An 18,940-nucleotide genomic window follows, 5' to 3' on the forward strand; every position below is an offset into this window, starting at 1 on the left:
CTGTGATCAAGAAAAGGTGCAAAATATCTAACTCTAATGGTTGTTTTGAAAGCTCCCTTTATTAGTATCTGTAAAAATGCTTTGAGACCTTTGGCTAGAAGACACTGGAGAAATGCAAAATACTGTTATTTAGTGTGGCAGAAAATGAAAGTATGACTCCGAATATAAGCTGTTTAGTAAAACTATAGAACCACAGCAAAAGTTTTACAGTACTATAAATCATGTTTAGTGACTGTGCACTTGAAAATGGTCAGATTAGATCTTTTTCACATTGATTTTGTATTCAGTTAATGATTTTAGTCCTGAGATCATAAAGCTATGTAAGATGTAAAAGATACGGGAAGATATCTTTAACCTCTAAATTTAAGCTATGTGTTGCTTTTGACATTGAAATAGTGCAATGACCTGGTAATGTTTTCCAATATTTTAATTTTTGCTGATGTACAAAAATATTACAGAAGAGCTGATTCGTAATTATTACACACAGTATTGCATAAATTTCTTCCTAATTAAAAAGCTTCTAAATTCTGAATAATCAATTTGTGAAGGCATATGGTCTTGACAAATTATACATTTAATTTCTAAAGATTTATTAGTAATTTGACCTGAAGCTAGTTAATTCTGGTTATAGTACTAATGTAGTAATACTGGAGATTGATATAATGATATGGTTGCAAATTTATTTTGATATCTCTACCTTAATACAAGAACATTACAATACACTTACATTTTGTAGCCTTTTCTTCATTATGTTAGGAAGCATTAGTTTAATGAAGAATGTAAAGATTTGATAGGTACATGCTGACATTTATGTGAAATTATATTTTTAACATGCTATAAATAATACTCAATTCTATAGTCCTTACCATGTTACAGGCCAACTTCCCAGTGAATTCAGTGCTAACTTTATCTAACTAAGAATGGTTTGAACCAAATTTTGTACCCATAGTAAAAATTGAAATTTGTTCTTGGTAATGACTATGCAGAGAGGAAAACCTTCCTGAAATATTGCTTTCTTTTTTAATACACTGAACTTCTATCAGCTAAGCAGATACTTCTAATTTGTTTCTGAGATTAAGAAAGCAGTTAATCTTTCCAGGGAGAGCCTTCTAGTTTTAATGCATGGAACTAAATGTTAGTTTATTATAAATATAATTAGAAAATGCCATGTTTTCCCAGTGCTTTATGGATTCTCAGGTGAACTGTGAGAAGTCTGTAGAGAAAAACAAAGGCACTTTTTAAAGTGTAGAAAAAATAGTTAATACAAACATGTATCTAAGTAATTCATTTTGTTTTAAGAATAAAACCCGAGCTGATTGAAAAACGAGGAGTAGCACAAAATAAAATAGGGACAGGAAGGTGCAAGCTGACATAAATCCTGACATCAGTGAAATTATGCTAATATTTATGCCAGTTGAGAATCTGGTCCATGTGCTACATAGAATGTCTCCTTTCTGTATGGAAACGATATATTCTACATTGTATATGGTCAGATTCATCCCCAGTTTCTGCTGGCATAAAGAAGGAGAAAGGGTCATTACCATGCTATCAGAGTCTTTCGTAATGAGAAACTATCAGCCCAAAGAAGCCACATCTAAAAATCATCAGCAATAGCATTTCTATATATATGATGACAGTTTGATTTCTGAGTACTGTTTTTTCTCCATTGGAAGGCTTGGTAACTCCCCTTTGTAATGACAGCTTTTTTTTAAATCTTAATGTCAACACAAGACATGTAACCATAATCTGCTGTTGGGTTAGGACTGAATGCCTCCTGTTCTGCCTCTCCGGCCTGTAGTATTGCTCTCCCCAAGTATACAAAACTAATGTGAATGACTAAAAAATCATGAGGTTTTAAAAATAATGAACTCTTGGTTCATTACATGTGCTTTATGGTTTCTCATTTGCAAGGGCATATGGTTTCAAACTTTTCTCTGTAAGCTTGAGGGCTAGAAAGTCTTTTTAATGAAATCTGAGCTTTTTTTCCCTCATCACTTGATGTTGGCAGTTGTGGGGAAGGGACAATGACACCAATACACAGGAATGTCATGAGAGCTGGCAGCATTGAACCTGCGTGATTTTAGAAGGAAATCCCACCCTTTGAGGAAGGGGAAGAAATGGTTTATAGATCGTTTTTAAGTGCTATCAACTTCAGTCAGCTCAGGGATTCAGAATCATAGATATTAAGGGCTGGAAAGGACCTTGAAAGATGAGTCCAACCCCCCAGCTGTGGGCAGGAATACCGCTGAGATCAAATGATCCCAGCAAGGTGTCTGTCCAGTCTCCTCTTGACTTCCAAGTTTGGGGACTGCACCACCTCCTTGGGAAGTCTATTCCAGATTCTAGAGTAATCCTGGTAGGCGAGTGGGTGGAGTGGAAAGAGTACAGATGAAGTAGCCAAAGGTGCATTAAAATATAGTTCATGACATGGTTATGACCATGACAAATATAAGCAGTCAATATTTTATGAAAAAATACATTTTATATTTAACAGATGGCTAGCATTTGACCAGAGTCACTGAAGGTGGTTCCATTTTTTATGCTCTAAAAGGGCTGATTAACCTGTTGTAAAACAGATGGGTCTATCACTCTCTAAGGACACAATTTTGTTATTTTAGACAAGTACTGCACATTTTCATAATTGTTCTGGATTAGGAGAAGAAAAGGGCATTGTGGGTCTTGCAGCCAATAAGACAACTAGGAAAGGGTTAGTCAGCTGTCAGAGGCCGCTGCACTCCAGTATCCTGCTGTGAGCATCAGAGACTTCACCAGTAAGAGTTGTTCTGACAACACATTACCTTTTATGCCATTGGCCATGTGTTGTCAGTTAGAGTTTTTCTGAACTCTGAACTGGAATAATACTTGAACTCTGCTGCGGAGACTTAAATAATTTTATTTCAAATAAAAGAAAAAAACTAGTTTATATTTCCTCTTGAAAGTGTTACATTTGATAATGGTGAGTGGTAAATAACAAATACGAGTGGTGGGGGTTTTTCAGCAGTGATATGTATTTCTTACACTAAAAGCTAGAAAACTAGCTAATCTGTGATTTTTTTTAAATCTGAGACCTCAGAAACAACTTCTGTAGACATGGAATAAGAATAAAATAGGGCCTGATTCTATGTGGATCTTCATGCCATCGTTCACAGCTGTGTGCACGTTTTCCTAACACTGTCACCTACATGTGCAGATTTTGGTGCTTGCAAATTTGGTTGTGCATAAACATGGTCTGAGGGTTTGAAAATCTGAATCATAAGTTCTTTTCCCCTCCCCTCTCAGATGTTGCAGTTCAGGCAACCACTATTCCTGTTTACTGTGTCCCAGTCAGTGTCTCAGTTTAAATATTTCTCATCAACGTTAAGTCTGCTCTTAAGTATTTGGAGAACAGTTTTGAAAGTCAGGTGTGTTTTTCCAAAGCCTCTCAAGCTATAACAAAGCCTACATGATAGAGCCAATGTATTTATATAGAATAGGTGGGGATTTTTTTTCCGGAGGAGATCCATCTGGAGGCCTTTGAAGGCTGCTGATAAGATGAGAGAGAGGCTAAGCCTGGCCTGTAAAAACACCACTTTAGAAATCTCTTCTTCTGCTGTTAGGTTCTGATAGAGGGGAAAAAAGTGGAGTGGTATTTGTCAACGTGTCATTGAATTCTCAATATGTTTTACACTTCACTTAGATCTCCTCGCCTCATTCTTTCCAATGAAGTTTTCTGTCTGCCTGTGCAACCAGCCAGCTGGGCTTAAGGGATTTTGGCCATGCTCCTGCCACTTTAGCCTTCTCTAGTTCCCGTTGGATGCTCTGCACTCCAGCATTGTATGGAAGGCCCTTCAGTTTCATGCCCATGAATGCAAGTGCTGGAATTCTGTTTGGCTTCTTGTACTGTTTGAGCAAGAGGGAAAGGCTCCTTTTGTCTTCTGTGTAAGGGGTATGGTTGAATCTGGTTCTAAATTAACCTGTAGCAATTTTAAAAGAACTTGGGAGGCTTATATCCTAGTCACTGAAAGATGTCTTGTGAATGTTTGACCACATCTGTGATTAGGAATTCTTTTTCTGGGGGTGACACCAAAGGCTGTGCAGAAGAGTTGAGCCAGAACCTCTGCAGATCAAAAGCTCCAACTTAAACCTCTGTGAAATCAAGAAGAAATGGCTTCTGCTGAACAGGGCTGATATTTCTGACCTCTTTGGACTCATGCAACGTTTGTCATTATTTCCTGATTTCCTCTCCTCTGCAGCTGTCCAAAGGGAGCAAATTGACAAATATAGAAGTTAACAAATATAATGAAGAATAAAAATTGTCATCGTCCAGCTGGAGTAAAACCAGTTTGAAAAAACTTTTACACACAGTTTAGACTGAAACTGAAATACTAGGAACATAATCCATGCTAACTAGTAGTTTATGGATTAAATTGGAACTCAACCCTTACTTGTTTAAAATATATTAAAGCCTGGTTTATACCTAAAACTTGTACTGATGCAACTATTTTGTTCAAGGTTATCATTTTTTTCTTACCCTAATAATGAAACCAGCATTTGCCCAAATGTAGATATAGTTAGCTCAGTATAAAGGAATGGATACTAGTATAGTTATTCCCCTTCCCACATGGAGATAGCTTGTATGAAGCAACTTGAATTACACCACCATAGTTAAAAGTGATGTAGCTTTCTAGTGAGGTTAAGACCTATTAATTTAGCTGAAACAGCCACACTGCACTGGATACTGTGTTTTATGGTGTATATGTTATAGACGTTTGCCAGGAGGTAATATGGGGTTGCCAGGTAACACTGCTGTACTTGCAGTTAAAAATCTTCCACATTGTTCCTTCATAAATACCTATTGAAAACACAGGGTGTGTCTACAAAGCAAAACAGAGGAATGTTTGTAGAATGTGTTAGCCTACCTGTGTTAATTTTGATGTAGCTGGCATGGATACCAGTAGCAGTAGAAATACAATGGCAGAAGCTTTAGCAAGAGCCAGCCACCAAAGTATGTACACAAGGTCCATCTCATCTTCTGGTTGTTAGAAAGCAAAGCAGCAGGATGGGGATTGAAATGTCTGTTGTTACCTGGTAGCTTCATTTTGCATATTAATTTAGCTGTGTAGACATCCCTACAGATGTAGCACTTTGTCAGGAGATCTACACAGCTGCTGTTCATGTGCTTGTCATAGGTTTCTTGAATGGTGTAGACAGGGATGATCCTGCCTTGGGCAGGGGGTTGGTCTGCATCAGTGGGGACCAACCTTTTTGGCAGGTGTGCCACATGTTAGCCCTGCACCTCTCCTGAGTGCCATTTCAATCCCCGTCCTGATGCTTTGCTTTCTGCTTCCTGCTTTGTGCTTCCTGCCCAGGCTCTGCTTTCTGCTCCCTTCCTGATCTTCTGCTCTGCTGCCTGCCCGCTTGCTTCCTAATGTGCTACGTGCAACACATGCAGAGTCTGCCTGTGCCACTTTTGGCATTCATGCCGCAGGTTGGCCTGGTCTAAATGATCCTGAGGACCTTTTCTATGTTTCTCTGTGAACTAAGCAAGAACTGCATTGTCATAAATTAGCATATAAATCAGCATAGCTCCACTTGTAGTTACTGCCTTAGTCTAGACTGACTGGTAATTTGGCCTATTACAATAGACTTTCGCTTGTCAGGCCTTCACAAATTTGTTCCTAGTATTTAGCCCACACAGGGTGTATCTACATGTGATATTAGTGCAATGCAGTAAAGTCTGGTGCAAGTTCGCAGTGTTTATTAGTTTCCTGAAGGCTAATAGGGCCGAACGTGTAGATGCTGAGACTTTACTGTGGAGCTGAGAAGAGTGACTTGAAATCCTCTGGGATAGAATACAGGGAGAATATGGTGAAGAGGATATAACTGTAGGAGTCTATTACAGACCTCCTAACCAGGAGGAAAAGCTCAACCATGAATTCTCTAGGGATCTAACAGAGGCTGCATGCTCTCGATGCATAGTTGTCATGGGTGATTTCAATTGCCCTGACATCTCATGGGAGGAGCATTCAGCCAAATCTTATTGGTTGTGCAGCTTCCTCACCTGCACTGATGAGCTCTGACTCAAGAAGTCCACGGGTTGACACAAGGTGAGGCACTGCTAGATCTGGTTCTGGTTAAAGGGGATGATCTAGTGAGCAACTTGAAGATTGAAAGGAAGGTTGGTGACAGTGATCACGAAATGATCACCTTCCTTATTTATTGCAAAGGTGGCAAATCAGTCAGCAATGCAGAAATCCTTAACTTTAGGAAAGCTGACTTTTACAAGCTTAGGAGGTTGGTTGTTGAGGCCCTGATGGATCATGATCTGACAGGAAAGGGTGTCCAAGAAGAGTGGTCGCTCCTTAAGGACGCAATCCTAAAAGCACAAAGCAAGTTCATTCCAGCCTACAGAAAAGATAGTAAAAGGGCTGAGAAACCCCCTTAGCTAAATAGGGAACTCATGGACCTCCTCAATCTTAAAAGAAAAGCCTATAAGGGATGGAAGATGGGAAATACCTCTAAGGGAGATTATGCATAACTGGCCTACACCTGTATGGAGCAAACCAGAAAAGCTAGGGCAGATATCGAACTCAGGCGAGGTACAGGAATCAAGGACAATGAAAAAATCCTTTTTTAGATGCATAGGAAGTCAAAATAAAAATAAACTTTGGACCCTTCCTTAATCAAATGGGGCAGCTGACAACCAACACCCAGAAAAAAGCTAATCTCATCAATGTTTACTGTGCATCAGTTTTCCACCAGTCCAAGGGGGTCACCCTGCCTGAAGGGACACAGAACTATGCAGGTACAGGTGAGCATATGCCTACATTTAGTGAAGACCTTGTGGGGGAACACCTTGAGAGACTGGACATCCATAGGTCATTAGGCCCTGATGGAATGCACCTAGGAGTACTAAAAGAGTTGGCTGACATTATAGCTCAACCATTGGTGCGGCTATTTGAGAACTCATGGCATTCAGGAGAGGTTTCTAAAGACTGGAAGAGGGCCGGCGTGGTGCCTATCTTTAAGAAAGGAAGGAAGGAAGATCCTGGGAACTACAGGCCAATCAGTTTGACCTCAATCCCTGGTAAGATCTTGGAAAAATTATCAAAGAATTAATCAACAACAGACTGACAAAAGGCACCATTCGGAGAAACAGCTTCGTTTTGGGTAGGTCATGCCTGACCAACCTAATCTCCTTCTATGACCAGGTGACACATCACCGGGGTGGGGGGCAGGTTGATGTAATTTACTTGGATTTCAGAAAAGCCTTTGACTTGGTCTCTCATGATGTCCTCATGGAAAAACTGGGGAACTGCGGCCCCAACAACCTTACAGTCTGATGGCTCAGGAACTGGCTCTGCAGTCAGACCCAGAGAGTGATTTTTGATGGAACTGAGTCAGTATGGCATATGTTGACCAGTAGCATCCCTCAGGGTTCAGTACTCAGACCGGTACTCTTTAATCTATTCATTAACAATCTGGATTTGGGTGTCAGAAACAAACTGGCTAAGTTCGTGGATGACACCAAACTATGGGGAAGTGCTGTTACACTGGAGGATAGGCTGGGGATCCAGGGTGACCTGGATAGGATCACAAGGTGAGCAGATACAAACGTGATGACCTTCAACATACATGCTCCACCTCGGGAAGAAAAACCCACATCATACCTATAGGCTTGGCAGTGTTATACTCACTAGCACTACATCTGAAAGAGACTTGGGGGTTATGATTGACCACAAGATGAATGTGAGTCACCAATGAGATGCTGCGGTCAGCAAAGCAAATAAAACTCTGGCATGCATCTACCAATGCATCTCAAACAAGACCCAAGATGTCATCCTCCCACTTTATTTGGCCTTAATGAGGCTGCAGCTGGAGTACTGCATCCAACTCTGGGCTCCACACTTTAAAAAGGACATGGAGAAGCTTGAGACAGTCCAGAGAAGAGCCGTGTGCATGATGAGAGGTCAAGAGAGGAGGCCATACAAGGAGAGGCTGGGAGGCATGGGACTCTTCAGCTTGGAAACGCGTAGGCTAAGGGGGACTTGGTGGCAACCTATAAGTATATCAGGGATGTACATCAGGACCTGGAAAAACATCTTTTCACCAGGGCTGCCCTAGGGAAAACAAGGTCCAATGGACACAAACTGCTGGACAACCATTTTAGACTGGATATAAGGAAGAATTTCTTTACCATTCAAATCTCCAGAGTCTGGAACAGACTCCCCCCAGAAGTGGTGCAAGCACCTAACTCTGGACATATTCAAGGTGCATTTGGATGGTAATCTTGCTGGGGTCCTGTGACCCCAGCTGACTTCCTGCCCTTAGGCAGGGGGCTGGACCAGATGATTTTGTGAGGTCCCTTTCACCCCTAATATCTATGAAATCTAATTAGTCAGCTCTGCAGTAAACATCTCATGCCTTCTACCCAATGCCTTCTAATGTAACTTCTGAGTAAAAGGTGCAGGGCGCCAGCACACAGGCTTATGTATCACTTAAACATTCAAAATTAGTTTTATGCTCAGGGTATAGCCCAAGCACACTTCATAGAGAAGTAAGGCTGGAAGGGACCTCAAGAGATCACATAGTCCAACCTGCTTCTGCTTGCATTTTATAGCTCCCCTAATCCCCATTCTCACTGGATTATATAATTCAGTATGTCAGAGCAGAGTTAAGGCTGCCTCTGTCTTTCTATTATGACTGTTTGTGTGTAACTTATAATCTAGCTGTAAAAATGTATTTATACAATTAATCTTGAAACATTAGGTTTTAGTTCATTTTTAATAAATAATTTTCCAACTTTTTTTTTTACAGGAAAATCATTTAATAAATGCTGCATTTTGGATTCCTCAAATAACAAGCTTGGATCAAGGTAATCAGCGGGTGCATCTACATGTGCACTTTACTGCAAGATAAACTAATTAGCTTTGTAGTAAAGTGTCAAAGTCTACATATGTGCTGGTATTAGGGCCCAGTAAACAAATTAACTCTGCCATAGGATAGTATTGTTGGCAGAGTACTTTACCACGCCGAAACACATGAGTAGATGGTGACCAAGGGTATAAATTGTGCCTAGTCAGCCCAGCCAGTTGGGGACCTGCTCTGCCCTGGCTCAAATTGCTGCTGTACCAGACACACATGTAGACACTGTGCCCAGGAGCAATTTACTCCAGCACTAACTGCTCCAGACTTTATTGCTTTTCATTAATTTCACATGTAGATGCACCCTCTATGTAGCTGTTTGTAGTTGACTTGGAATAGATCTTTTTCTTTTAGAGCCCTAAAAAATTCACATCGCCTGTTTCCTCTCCATGCTGTATCCTGATGATGCTGCAGCCACTTCTAAACCTTGCTGGAGCCTAATATTTTTAAACTCTTGATCTGTCCTTGTCTAAAAGCCAGAAAATCCCTCTCTGTCACTGAAGACAAGAATTAATCAAGATTCAAGAAGGGATTGATATTTTTATAGATATCAGGAATATCTAGAGTTACAATGAGCTAAATTTTAGAAGGGATAGTAAACCTCCTGCTTCAGTGCTAAGCCAATCTCCATTAGAGATCAGAATAAGAACTAACGTGCACTGTGAGGTCTTTCTAACTAACTCTCAAACATCTGGCATTGGTCACCATCAGAGGCCGGATGCCAGACTAGATGGCCCTGGGGTCTCATCCAGTATGGCAATACCTGTGTTTCTAATGCTTAAGGCAGCAGGAAAGGGAAAATCAAATACCCAATTTAAGCAGTGTACACTGTAACCAGCCATTATAGTGTTAGATGCCTTTAACTGCAAATAGTAGAAGCGGTAGTAATATCCTTTAGGCTATACAATAATAGTTTTTCAAAGATATCTTTACAAATACATGCCTAATGGTAAAACAAGCAAACAAAAAGCCATGTGCATGTGCAGTAACTGACCCCTCATAGGCTGGCTGCTGCTTCAGGAGCATTCTGTAGGGGTGACCCCCTCTCAAATGAAATTCTGTTATGTGCTGATAACCCCTTTGCCTACTGTTGTTGATGTATCTAGTGCATAACCCTAATGTTAGGATCTGATCCTTCAGACATTTCTCATGTTATGTGGAAACCTACATTAAAGTCTGCAGACTGGAACACAGCAACCCAAAATTGCCCCTTTGACTACTTGTTTTTCACATCTGTCCAAACTCTCTCTCCTGTCCCAGTCAGAATATTTATACTGTGTGTTCCTGTTGGTGGGTTCAGTACGGCATCATTCTATTTCCATTCCTGTTATGTGCTGAATAGCCCTTCTTTCAAGAGCTGTGCTCCAAATTCCCTGCCATTCCCCTGATCCAGTTATTTCCCCAACTCATCAATATCATTCTTACCTTTAAAATCTACAAAACATCTCAACTTTTAACAAGTAGATACAATAAATTATATTGGGATTTAGGTAACCAGATTTTAAATCCCATATCACAGTTTTTTAAGGAAGGAAAAGGAGGCAAGTAATACATCATACTAGCATCCATTCCAAATAAAGAGGTAAAAATCAAAGCCTCTGCCTGTGAATGATGGGCAGTGATTTAACTGCCAGTGATTCTCCCGGCAACTGACACAAAGGAATCTCTGAGTCTCAGAGTTGAGGCAGCAAGCTCAGTGTCAGCACTTGCCTAGGGAATAGAAGAAAACACCACTTTGTCTCTGCTTTCGCTGCTTAAGCATACACATCACTCACTAGTAACCATTTACTGGGCTGTCAAAATTGTTTCAAGAAAGATTTATATATGATTAATGGTAAAATGTATATTAAAAGGTAGACTTCCACCAACTTATTTTCTTTTAAAGATGTTTTGAGTGCATTCTTCATTTCCATGCTATAGCTGTGCCTGTTGATCCCAGTAAAATAATGGCTTGCAGTGCCTTCAACTTACTTTTGGAGCACTTCCTCTGTATAGTGTACAAGGTAGCATTGCACTCTTTTCCTTTACCAAAAGTGACCGCACAAACATGCACAGAACATGATTCATGACATTTCATTCTGAATTGTCCAGTGGGTAATTGCAGTACAGAAACCAGAGAAACAGATGTAGACCCTAAACCCTGGCTGTAAATTTTTGTTTTATGATTATAGGTTTCAAATGTGCTATGTCACACTGACAAATATACAGTAACACTGAAGGAAATAGATTTTTTACTTGAACTTTTGCTTTTTATTTCACTTGTGACTAAGAATATGTTTATTGTAAAGTTTCTGCCACCCCAGGCTGAGAAAAAACAGATCAAAGTTGGGCTATAAAATCAGAAGGTTTTTTTGATGGTCTAATGAGAAGACTTTGCAGAGCTCTTTTCCACTTGAATGTGTATAAGAATGTGATAAGGGTTTTAAAATATGTGTCAATAATTGACGCTTCATTACATTTAAATTAACTGAGTTAGAAATATACATTGATGGGATAATACAATATTATAGTTAGGACCAGTCCTATAGAATGTGTATGCCTGTGGGTGTCAATAATAATTTCTTGCAAAAATACGTTTTTGAATGTAGCTTTTTTGGTCTTATGTTTAAAAGAAAGAGAGCATGCAATTTACAGAGAAGCAAGACCTTGGAAGAGATAACTAAACTAATTAACACATTATAGAAAGTGGAAGAAGTAGAATAGAAGTGAACTGTTAGATTATTTGAAGAATTTGTTAATTACACGTGGATTCAGTAATAACTGTAAGCATTATCACAACTATAATTCATAATAAAACATAATGAACAAGCTGGCTCATTTAGCTATAGTATGAAAAAGCTATCTTATTCAATTCATATGCAGTTAAGCATGATTTACTGACACACATTTTCAGAAGTTGCCAGTGACTTATCTGCATTTAAAAGTACTGCAAATAGGCTTTAAATTAAATTGATTTGATAAGAACTGTTATAAAATAAACATAACAATATTTTTGTGAACACTATATTATCCCCTGTAATTCCTCAAGGTAATTTATATTTTTTCTTGGTCTAATCTTCCATGCTACCCTAGAGCCCTGGACTGTAGAGTCCCATTCCGTACCAAGTTGGGAACTGGCAGAAGATGCATTTTGTATAAATCTTTCTAGACACCTTAATCACGATGCATTTGACATCCCTAACATTTCTTGTAGGCTCATCTTAAGAAAATTCATTTTATTTCACTGGAAAATAGCATCTTTTAAAGAGTCTTTGTTGTCCAAGTCAAAAAAAAAGAGAAAAGCGTAAAAGAATCTTTAGCAACATGATAAAATCAGGTTTCAAAGGTGTACCATTTCTTTTACTCCCACCTTTTAATAGTGAGACAAGTGCTTGATATGCTGAAATTTGTTTTAATGTACCGAAACAAACAGATCTCTTACTTGAGTAACCATGACTTGTATATACTTTTCACATGGCAATATAAGTGCCACTTAGAAACTTGGTTGGAGCAGTTTCAACATAGGGTAGGAGCGACAGACTAAAAGCCCTTGGATGCCAGTGTTAAATTCCAGCTCTATAGTTCTTCTACCAAGATGGGAGATGGAAGGAGATTGTGCCTACTGTGGAGGCAGATAAGTCTCTTCTTTCTAAGAGGCAAAAAAACCAAACCATTAAGAAAAGCTTTTGTTTTTATCTCTTCAAAAGGATTTCACTTCCAGATTACAATAGGCCTTTTTGTTGGGTTGTTTGTTTTCAAGTATGGATATATCAGTTTCAGGGGACAAAGGTTTTTTTTTCTTAACTTCTTGAATCTTTGCACAAAGTTTTGTTAATACAGTCTACAGGCATTGTCACCAAGCTTTTAATGCATCAAAGGATTTTCTGCAGAGAAAGAACATCACATCCATTAGGCAAGTTGGGCAGGTCCCAGAGTGAATCTCTTGTCAGTATTTTTTTTAGTTTTCCCATAAGAGCCTTTTCCATACACAGGATTCCCAGCTGCACCAGACTGACAATGACATTTGCAAAAGTATCTGCTGTTTTGGGGTGCTTAACAAACAGGGTCCAGTTTTCAGAAACGTTGACTCACCAACAAAATCAACTTAAAGAGGAAAAGGGTTTCTAAGACACAAAAGGAAGTAAAGTGCCCAACTCAATGGAAGTTAAGCTCTTAGCTTCCTATTGTGCCTGTGAAAATTTAACCCAGGAGCAAGACAAGCTGTAAATGCTCAGACCCCAAGTTTCTAAAGTCAGGTTCTAAAACTGAAGCTACTTTTGAAATAATTTTAATGGGAGATAGCAGGTAGGGTGGGGAGGAATGATTCAGAACATGGTAATATATTTTATTTCCCCATTATTCACATACCTATAGGAATCCATGCAAGTAAAACTCAGATGGAATTCATACCCATAAGCAAGATTGTATAGAGAGCAGGTTATTTATATAAAACAGTGAGAGCAGCACCAAAATATCAATGAGATGGCTGAACCTAGCACTTTTGTTAATGATAATCTAATCAGGTAAAGTGAGCTGAGGTGAGGGGATCAGAGGCTTCTGGCTAGAGAGCTGGCAAGGTGCTGTGCCCAGTGTACATCTTTAGGCTGTAAGAAAATGTTCTGTTTGCCTGAGAACTTAGGAGGAAGGGCTGTTTATCAGCGGCTGATTGATCCTCATGATGCCTGAAGGAGAAATCGAGGATCCAGAAATAACAACAGAATAGAGAGGGACACATCCTGTCCTCCTCTGTCATCCCGAGATGATCCCACAGCAGCAATACTGAGGCAGAAGAAACTTATTCCCACATTGGACCTTCTTTTCACAATGTTTAGGGAGCAGGTGCGAGAAAGGATCTGCTACTTCCTGGACTTGCCTTTAGTGCCCCATTAGATGGGTCTCCTCTGAGGGAACAAGGGTTCTTGGATCTGTCAAAGCTGTGGTGGCCCCATAGTAGCCTGGTGGGGGGCAGACTCCTGTCACTCCCCAGTGAGCAGAGCAGCACACAACTCAGAACTTAGGTTGTACTTACTTGCCTGGGATTTGCACCATATTGAATAGTCATCCTTCTGTATTTAAGTAGGGTTACCATACATCTGGGTTTTCCCAGACATGTCTTCTTTTTGGGTCCTTCCATCTCTGTCCAGGTGGTTTTTTAAAATATCAGCAAATGTCTGGGATTTTGCTTTGCTTCTGCTTTCCTTGTACTTCCTGGCTTGCACTGCTTGGGGCTGGAGGGAGCAGAGGAGGGGCTTCACGTATGTCGGTTCAGAAGCCCCAGCAGCTGCAGGCAGGTAAGGCCAGGGCTTGGGGGGTGGGTGGGAGGGGGAGTGTACACAAGGGGACCAGGTGGCTGTCACAACTGGGGCTGTAGCAAGGCAGGGAGGCAGGGAAGGTACCCCTCCAGGAGGGAAAGGGCTAGGGGGTCCTTCAGGGGTCGAGTCAGGAGTGAGGGGCACCAGAAGGGGGGGGGAAGAAAAAGGGGATGTGGGTCAGGAGTGACCAGAAGCACTGTGGCTTGGAAGTGAGGAGCATCAGCAGGAACGGGGGCAGGCTGCAGGTTGGGAGTGAGGGGCACCACTCCCAACCTGGGAAGCGAGGTACTGTGGGTTGGGAGTGAGAGACAGCAGCGGGACTTAAAGGGCTGTGGTTTGGGAATGAGGAGCAGGGGCAGAGCATGGGCCCTCACAATCATATTACCCCTCCCCCTAGGTATCCTCTTTTTTGAAACTGGAAATATGGTAACCTTAGTTTAAGCATCTCTGCCTGTCCCACATCCTGCCTCCACTTCTCTCCTCAAGTCACCAGGGTGCATTTCAGCACAGATGTTGAGATTTGCTGAGATCTATATGTAGGCGCAGCCCTGGGTCACGTTCTGCATCTCAGAATCAGTCCCCCCATGTGGAAGCTTCTCTCTTCTGGTGATGAACTACCCCACCCCCAGATCTCTGCATGTCTTTCAGTAGCACAGAGCACCCTGCAGAATTGAACTCAGGGTGGATCAGGTGCAAAGTTTCATTGAACTGAAGTTTGGAGAGGTGGTGGAGGTTGGGGAGGAGGGAGTTGTTCAGTGTACAAAGCACTCTGCCCTCTCCTAGCTACGGGCCCATGAGGATTCTTAATGTAACACTTGTTTGGGCTGGTTTAGAGATACGTGTTCCTGCTCTGAGCATAGGGTGGGACTAGATGACCTCCTGAGATCCCTCCCAGCCTTATTTTTCTATGATGGATGTTCTATCTCCAGCCTGGCAGGGATTCCTTATTACTTATACCAGCCAAACAATTAACCTGGGATTAAACAGAGACGCAGTTTTTTGTGTGTGATGGTTCTCAGTACTTATCTACCGAAGCTGAGATGTTACAGGGAAGTTGCTATCTATCAGCAGCTGTGTCATGGTGCTGTAGTGAATAGGATCCCCAGGGGGAGGGAGGGGGGCAGAAGATTTTGGAAATCAAATAGAAAATTTAAAATAATCCACATACCTATAAAAAGATGATGCACACGAAAAAGGGGTACTGTGCACACATCACCCAGAAGGAGCCTTTGTGCCATGTCATCCCTGCCTTTGTTTTTATTTAATCTTACTTATTTAAAGGTAAAGAAAAAAAAATCCAAAGACTACAACTAGTAGTTGCCCGCTTCTCTGCCTATCTGCTTTTGCAGGGCTGCTGGGAGTTTTTAAGCTGTGTGAGAATCCTGGGAGTTGGTGATGTCAGACTGGTTGGGTCATTTGAAGGTTAGCAGCCTGGGAAGGGTTCATAGAAAGTTCACTCGCATATATTAGGCAATTCAATCTTTCATTCTGTGTGACACAAGTAGTAGGAAGTGAGCTGTTCAGAGGCAGAAGGATCTATTCATTCCTGAGGGGGATCCTGAGTTCCTATCAAAGCAGTTTCATTCCTGGGACTTGGGTAAAATGTGTGAGGTGCAAAAGATTGTATATTCGGCAGCAGCCTAAGAGGCAGGACTGATTCTGAAGGATTTCTGCAAAAAAATGACTGGAACTGAAACTTGGAGGGCGGCTTGGTTCCCCCTGTCTTGCTGGATTGGCTGAGCAGCCTGGAAAATGGTAAATGATCATTTGGATCAATTACAGGCTTTTAGCTGTGTTGTCTGTCATAATTCATGATTCTGGTCTGGGAAAAAGACCAACAGCCTACGTGCCAAAAAAGGGGCAGAGTTTGATGGAGTTGGGTGTACTTTTATATGCCATTTTCCTCCACACCTAGAGAAAAGCACTTTTGCAGGCATTCTGTAGAGGGGGAATCATGTTTGACTGTATGGATGTGCTAGCAGTGAGCCCCGGTCAAATGCTGGATTTCTACACTGCGAGTCCGTCTTCCTGCATGCTCCAGGAGAAGGCTCTGAAAGCATGCTTCAGTGGATTGGCACAAACAGAGTGGCAACACCGGCACAGTGCTCAATGTAGGTCCCATTCTTATTTTTTCTAGTTCAAAAATATCTATATAGATATCTATATTTGCATGCATTACAATCCTTTTGATTAGGTTTAGTGGGAAAAGGGGGGCTTTTGGTGTGAAATGTGGTTGTGCAAACATTTTTGGGGGGGAAGGAGGTTGTGTTTTTTCCTTTTTACGCAGTGTATCAGCGCTTAAAACAGCTTTGCAGTTAAGCAGAAACACTCAAAATTATAAGAAAGTAAAGCACTTTTTAAACTCTAACCACTGAAGAAGAAATTTGCATATCTCTGCTGTAGTTTTTTTTCCTATGCTTCCCTTAATTGAATTTCCCATCACATCCGATAATCCAGTTGCATATTTTTCTCATGTGCATTTCAGCTGTGCAGCCATGCAATTAAAATGCCATTTCGTACAGTTTTTATAAAGACTTTAAACTGTATGGAGTTGGTGCTGATCTCAAAATCAGGCAGTAGTTTTAGGCTTCCCTTAATGTTTCCCTCCCAAAGAAAAGGCAATATTTCTTTGTACTGACCTTTCTGCCACCTTTCTTCTTTACTTTGTTTCTATAAGAAGTTGCTGTTTTGCTAGAAAACTACTAACTGTGAACACCCCTTGTGTTTAACCATCAATTATTTCCATACCTTCAGGTTTAGTCAAAGGCTCAGACTAGCAGCAGAGGAAGCAGAGTTACTGGTAATGTAGTTTAAAAAATGTGCTATTCTGTTATCTGATCTTGACATGGTTCTTAGGAACGTAGACGGTAAACAGTGGCAGTGTTTTAACACCATAGTTCAAGTTTTGAGAAATGACAAGAAGTACCAGAAAGCATCACCTTATACTCTTCATAAAAGAGCTAGCAGGATGCTCCACTGCTCTGATGGTGATTTAGATAAATTACTTAGCTATCTATCAAAATGTTTTTAGCACACTCTTTGACACTTCAGTGCAGCATTAGCTGTACAATGATTGAAATTTCTGTTTTTCAAAGAGGTCAGAGTTGCATAAGAATAAATGTAGCTTTTCTTTCGGTATGGTTTATCCAAGGAGAGAAAAAAACCCCTAAAAAAACCTGCCCACGTAGCTGGTGAATTATTTTCTTTATCACTCTCACCGAAACTTTTTCATCAGACTACTGCATCAGGGTCAGTAAACCAATAAGAATAGCATTGTAAAAACTAATGACTACTGCCTTACAACATTTTAAATATTTAACATCTTTGCATTTAAGAGAATTTGACTGGGAAAAAAATCAACGTAGATTTTTCCCTGGTAATTTTCAAAATATTTCTATATTTGAGATACTAAGATGTGAGAGAGAACCTATCCCTTTTAGGCAATACTGTTTATTATGAAAATAGTTTAGCAACAAAACTTGAGATGTTACAATGAAAATGTGTTTTCTTTTTACCGTGATTAAAACTTTTAACATGAGTTCAACTATATGATACTTAAAAGGGGTTTTTCATCTAAGCAACTTTCCTTCATTAGTACACAAATTCCATAATATAATAACTTGCACAGGAAAAATACAGTTTAGTCAGTTTCTGATCCTTTTTAAATATAGGATTTTTTTAGGTGAAACTTTGCTTGTATGCACTTTCCCATGCTTTGTTGCTAACCAGAAACATGCTTCTTAAAAAATGAAAAATGTTGTGCTTGTTCTTGGACAAGTTAAACATAGGATTACCCTTATCAGAATGGAACTAGTGGTAAATATGTCATTTGCCTAGGGCCTGAGATAAGAGACGAGTGTTGATAACAGTAAAGTTGAACTAATCAAAAAAACTCATATGAACAAGAGTAAATAAAGAAATACGGAAAAGTGCCTTCAGGAATTCAGTCTCGTAATTGTGTAGGTAATACAATTAAACTTTACTGCAGGGCAACTTAAAATCAGTCTGAACCTGAATTATAATTTGATTGGCTGTAATTCGAACTGTGAATGTTAACAACATATAGAGCAAAGCCGTTTACTTTTGTACTTTCTAAATAGTTTTCAGTTTAATTAATATAGCTAACTCTAATTTTCTTTAATTTTGAAAAAATGAGTAAGCACTGTAACCGGGTGTATGTGTAAATGAACACACTTTAAAATAATTAAATTTTATTGGCGTATTAATCACTTTATCTCATACTTCATGTAGGTGGTGACAAAGAACAGATTTTTGTGTTACACAGGGCAGAATAACTTAAAATGTGCTCCAGTGCCATAAATAACAGTGCTTAATTTTAACCACAGGTATTTCCCAGTTTACTTTCCTATCTAGACCTCTGTGGTTTAGTGTACAATAATCATAGCTGAGATTCAAAAGTCTTAGGCACTTGGTAGGTAGTGGGTCTCGGGGTGAGGGGGACTTAATGTGGGTTTGGTTTTTTTAAATTTGTTTTAGCTCAGCTACATAAATGATACACCTGCAGCAATCAATTTAGGCTTTGCAAATGCTTCTCTGATAGAGATGGGGAGTCTGGAATAACAATTAAATTGATGTTAAGGGAATATTGCATGCATACTGGAGACTCAGAGCAGCCCAATAACAATCCTGAACAGCATCAATGCTTCTACTAAGATTCTGGTATAATGGATCATTGCTGCACTTAATTCAGAATACTGTCTCCAACTTCAGCCCATCAGTCCCAT

At 40.1% G+C, this 18,940-nt stretch overlaps 1 protein-coding gene across 3 annotated transcripts in view; it reads left to right on the forward strand.

Moving 5' to 3' along the window:
• Positions 1 to 18,940, forward strand: part of RARB (retinoic acid receptor beta) — a 343,635-nt gene that overhangs the window by 186,019 nt on the left and 138,676 nt on the right. Inside the window, exon 1 of one of the 3 annotated variants that reach the window (XM_019536091.1) lies at positions 15,699 to 16,306. The exons of the other annotated variants lie outside the window; for them this stretch is intronic. Coding sequence (XP_019391636.1) covers positions 16,150 to 16,306 — 157 coding nt within the window. The 5' untranslated portion in view covers positions 15,699 to 16,149. Of the gene's footprint in view, positions 1 to 15,698; positions 16,307 to 18,940 lie in introns of those variants that run through there. 3 annotated transcript variants of the gene reach the window in all.

The sequence above is a fragment of the Crocodylus porosus genome, unplaced genomic scaffold, assembly GCF_001723895.1.
Source record: "Crocodylus porosus isolate Cpor-Errol unplaced genomic scaffold, CroPor_comp1, whole genome shotgun sequence".
NCBI classification, from domain to species: Eukaryota; Metazoa; Chordata; order Crocodylia; family Crocodylidae; genus Crocodylus; species Crocodylus porosus.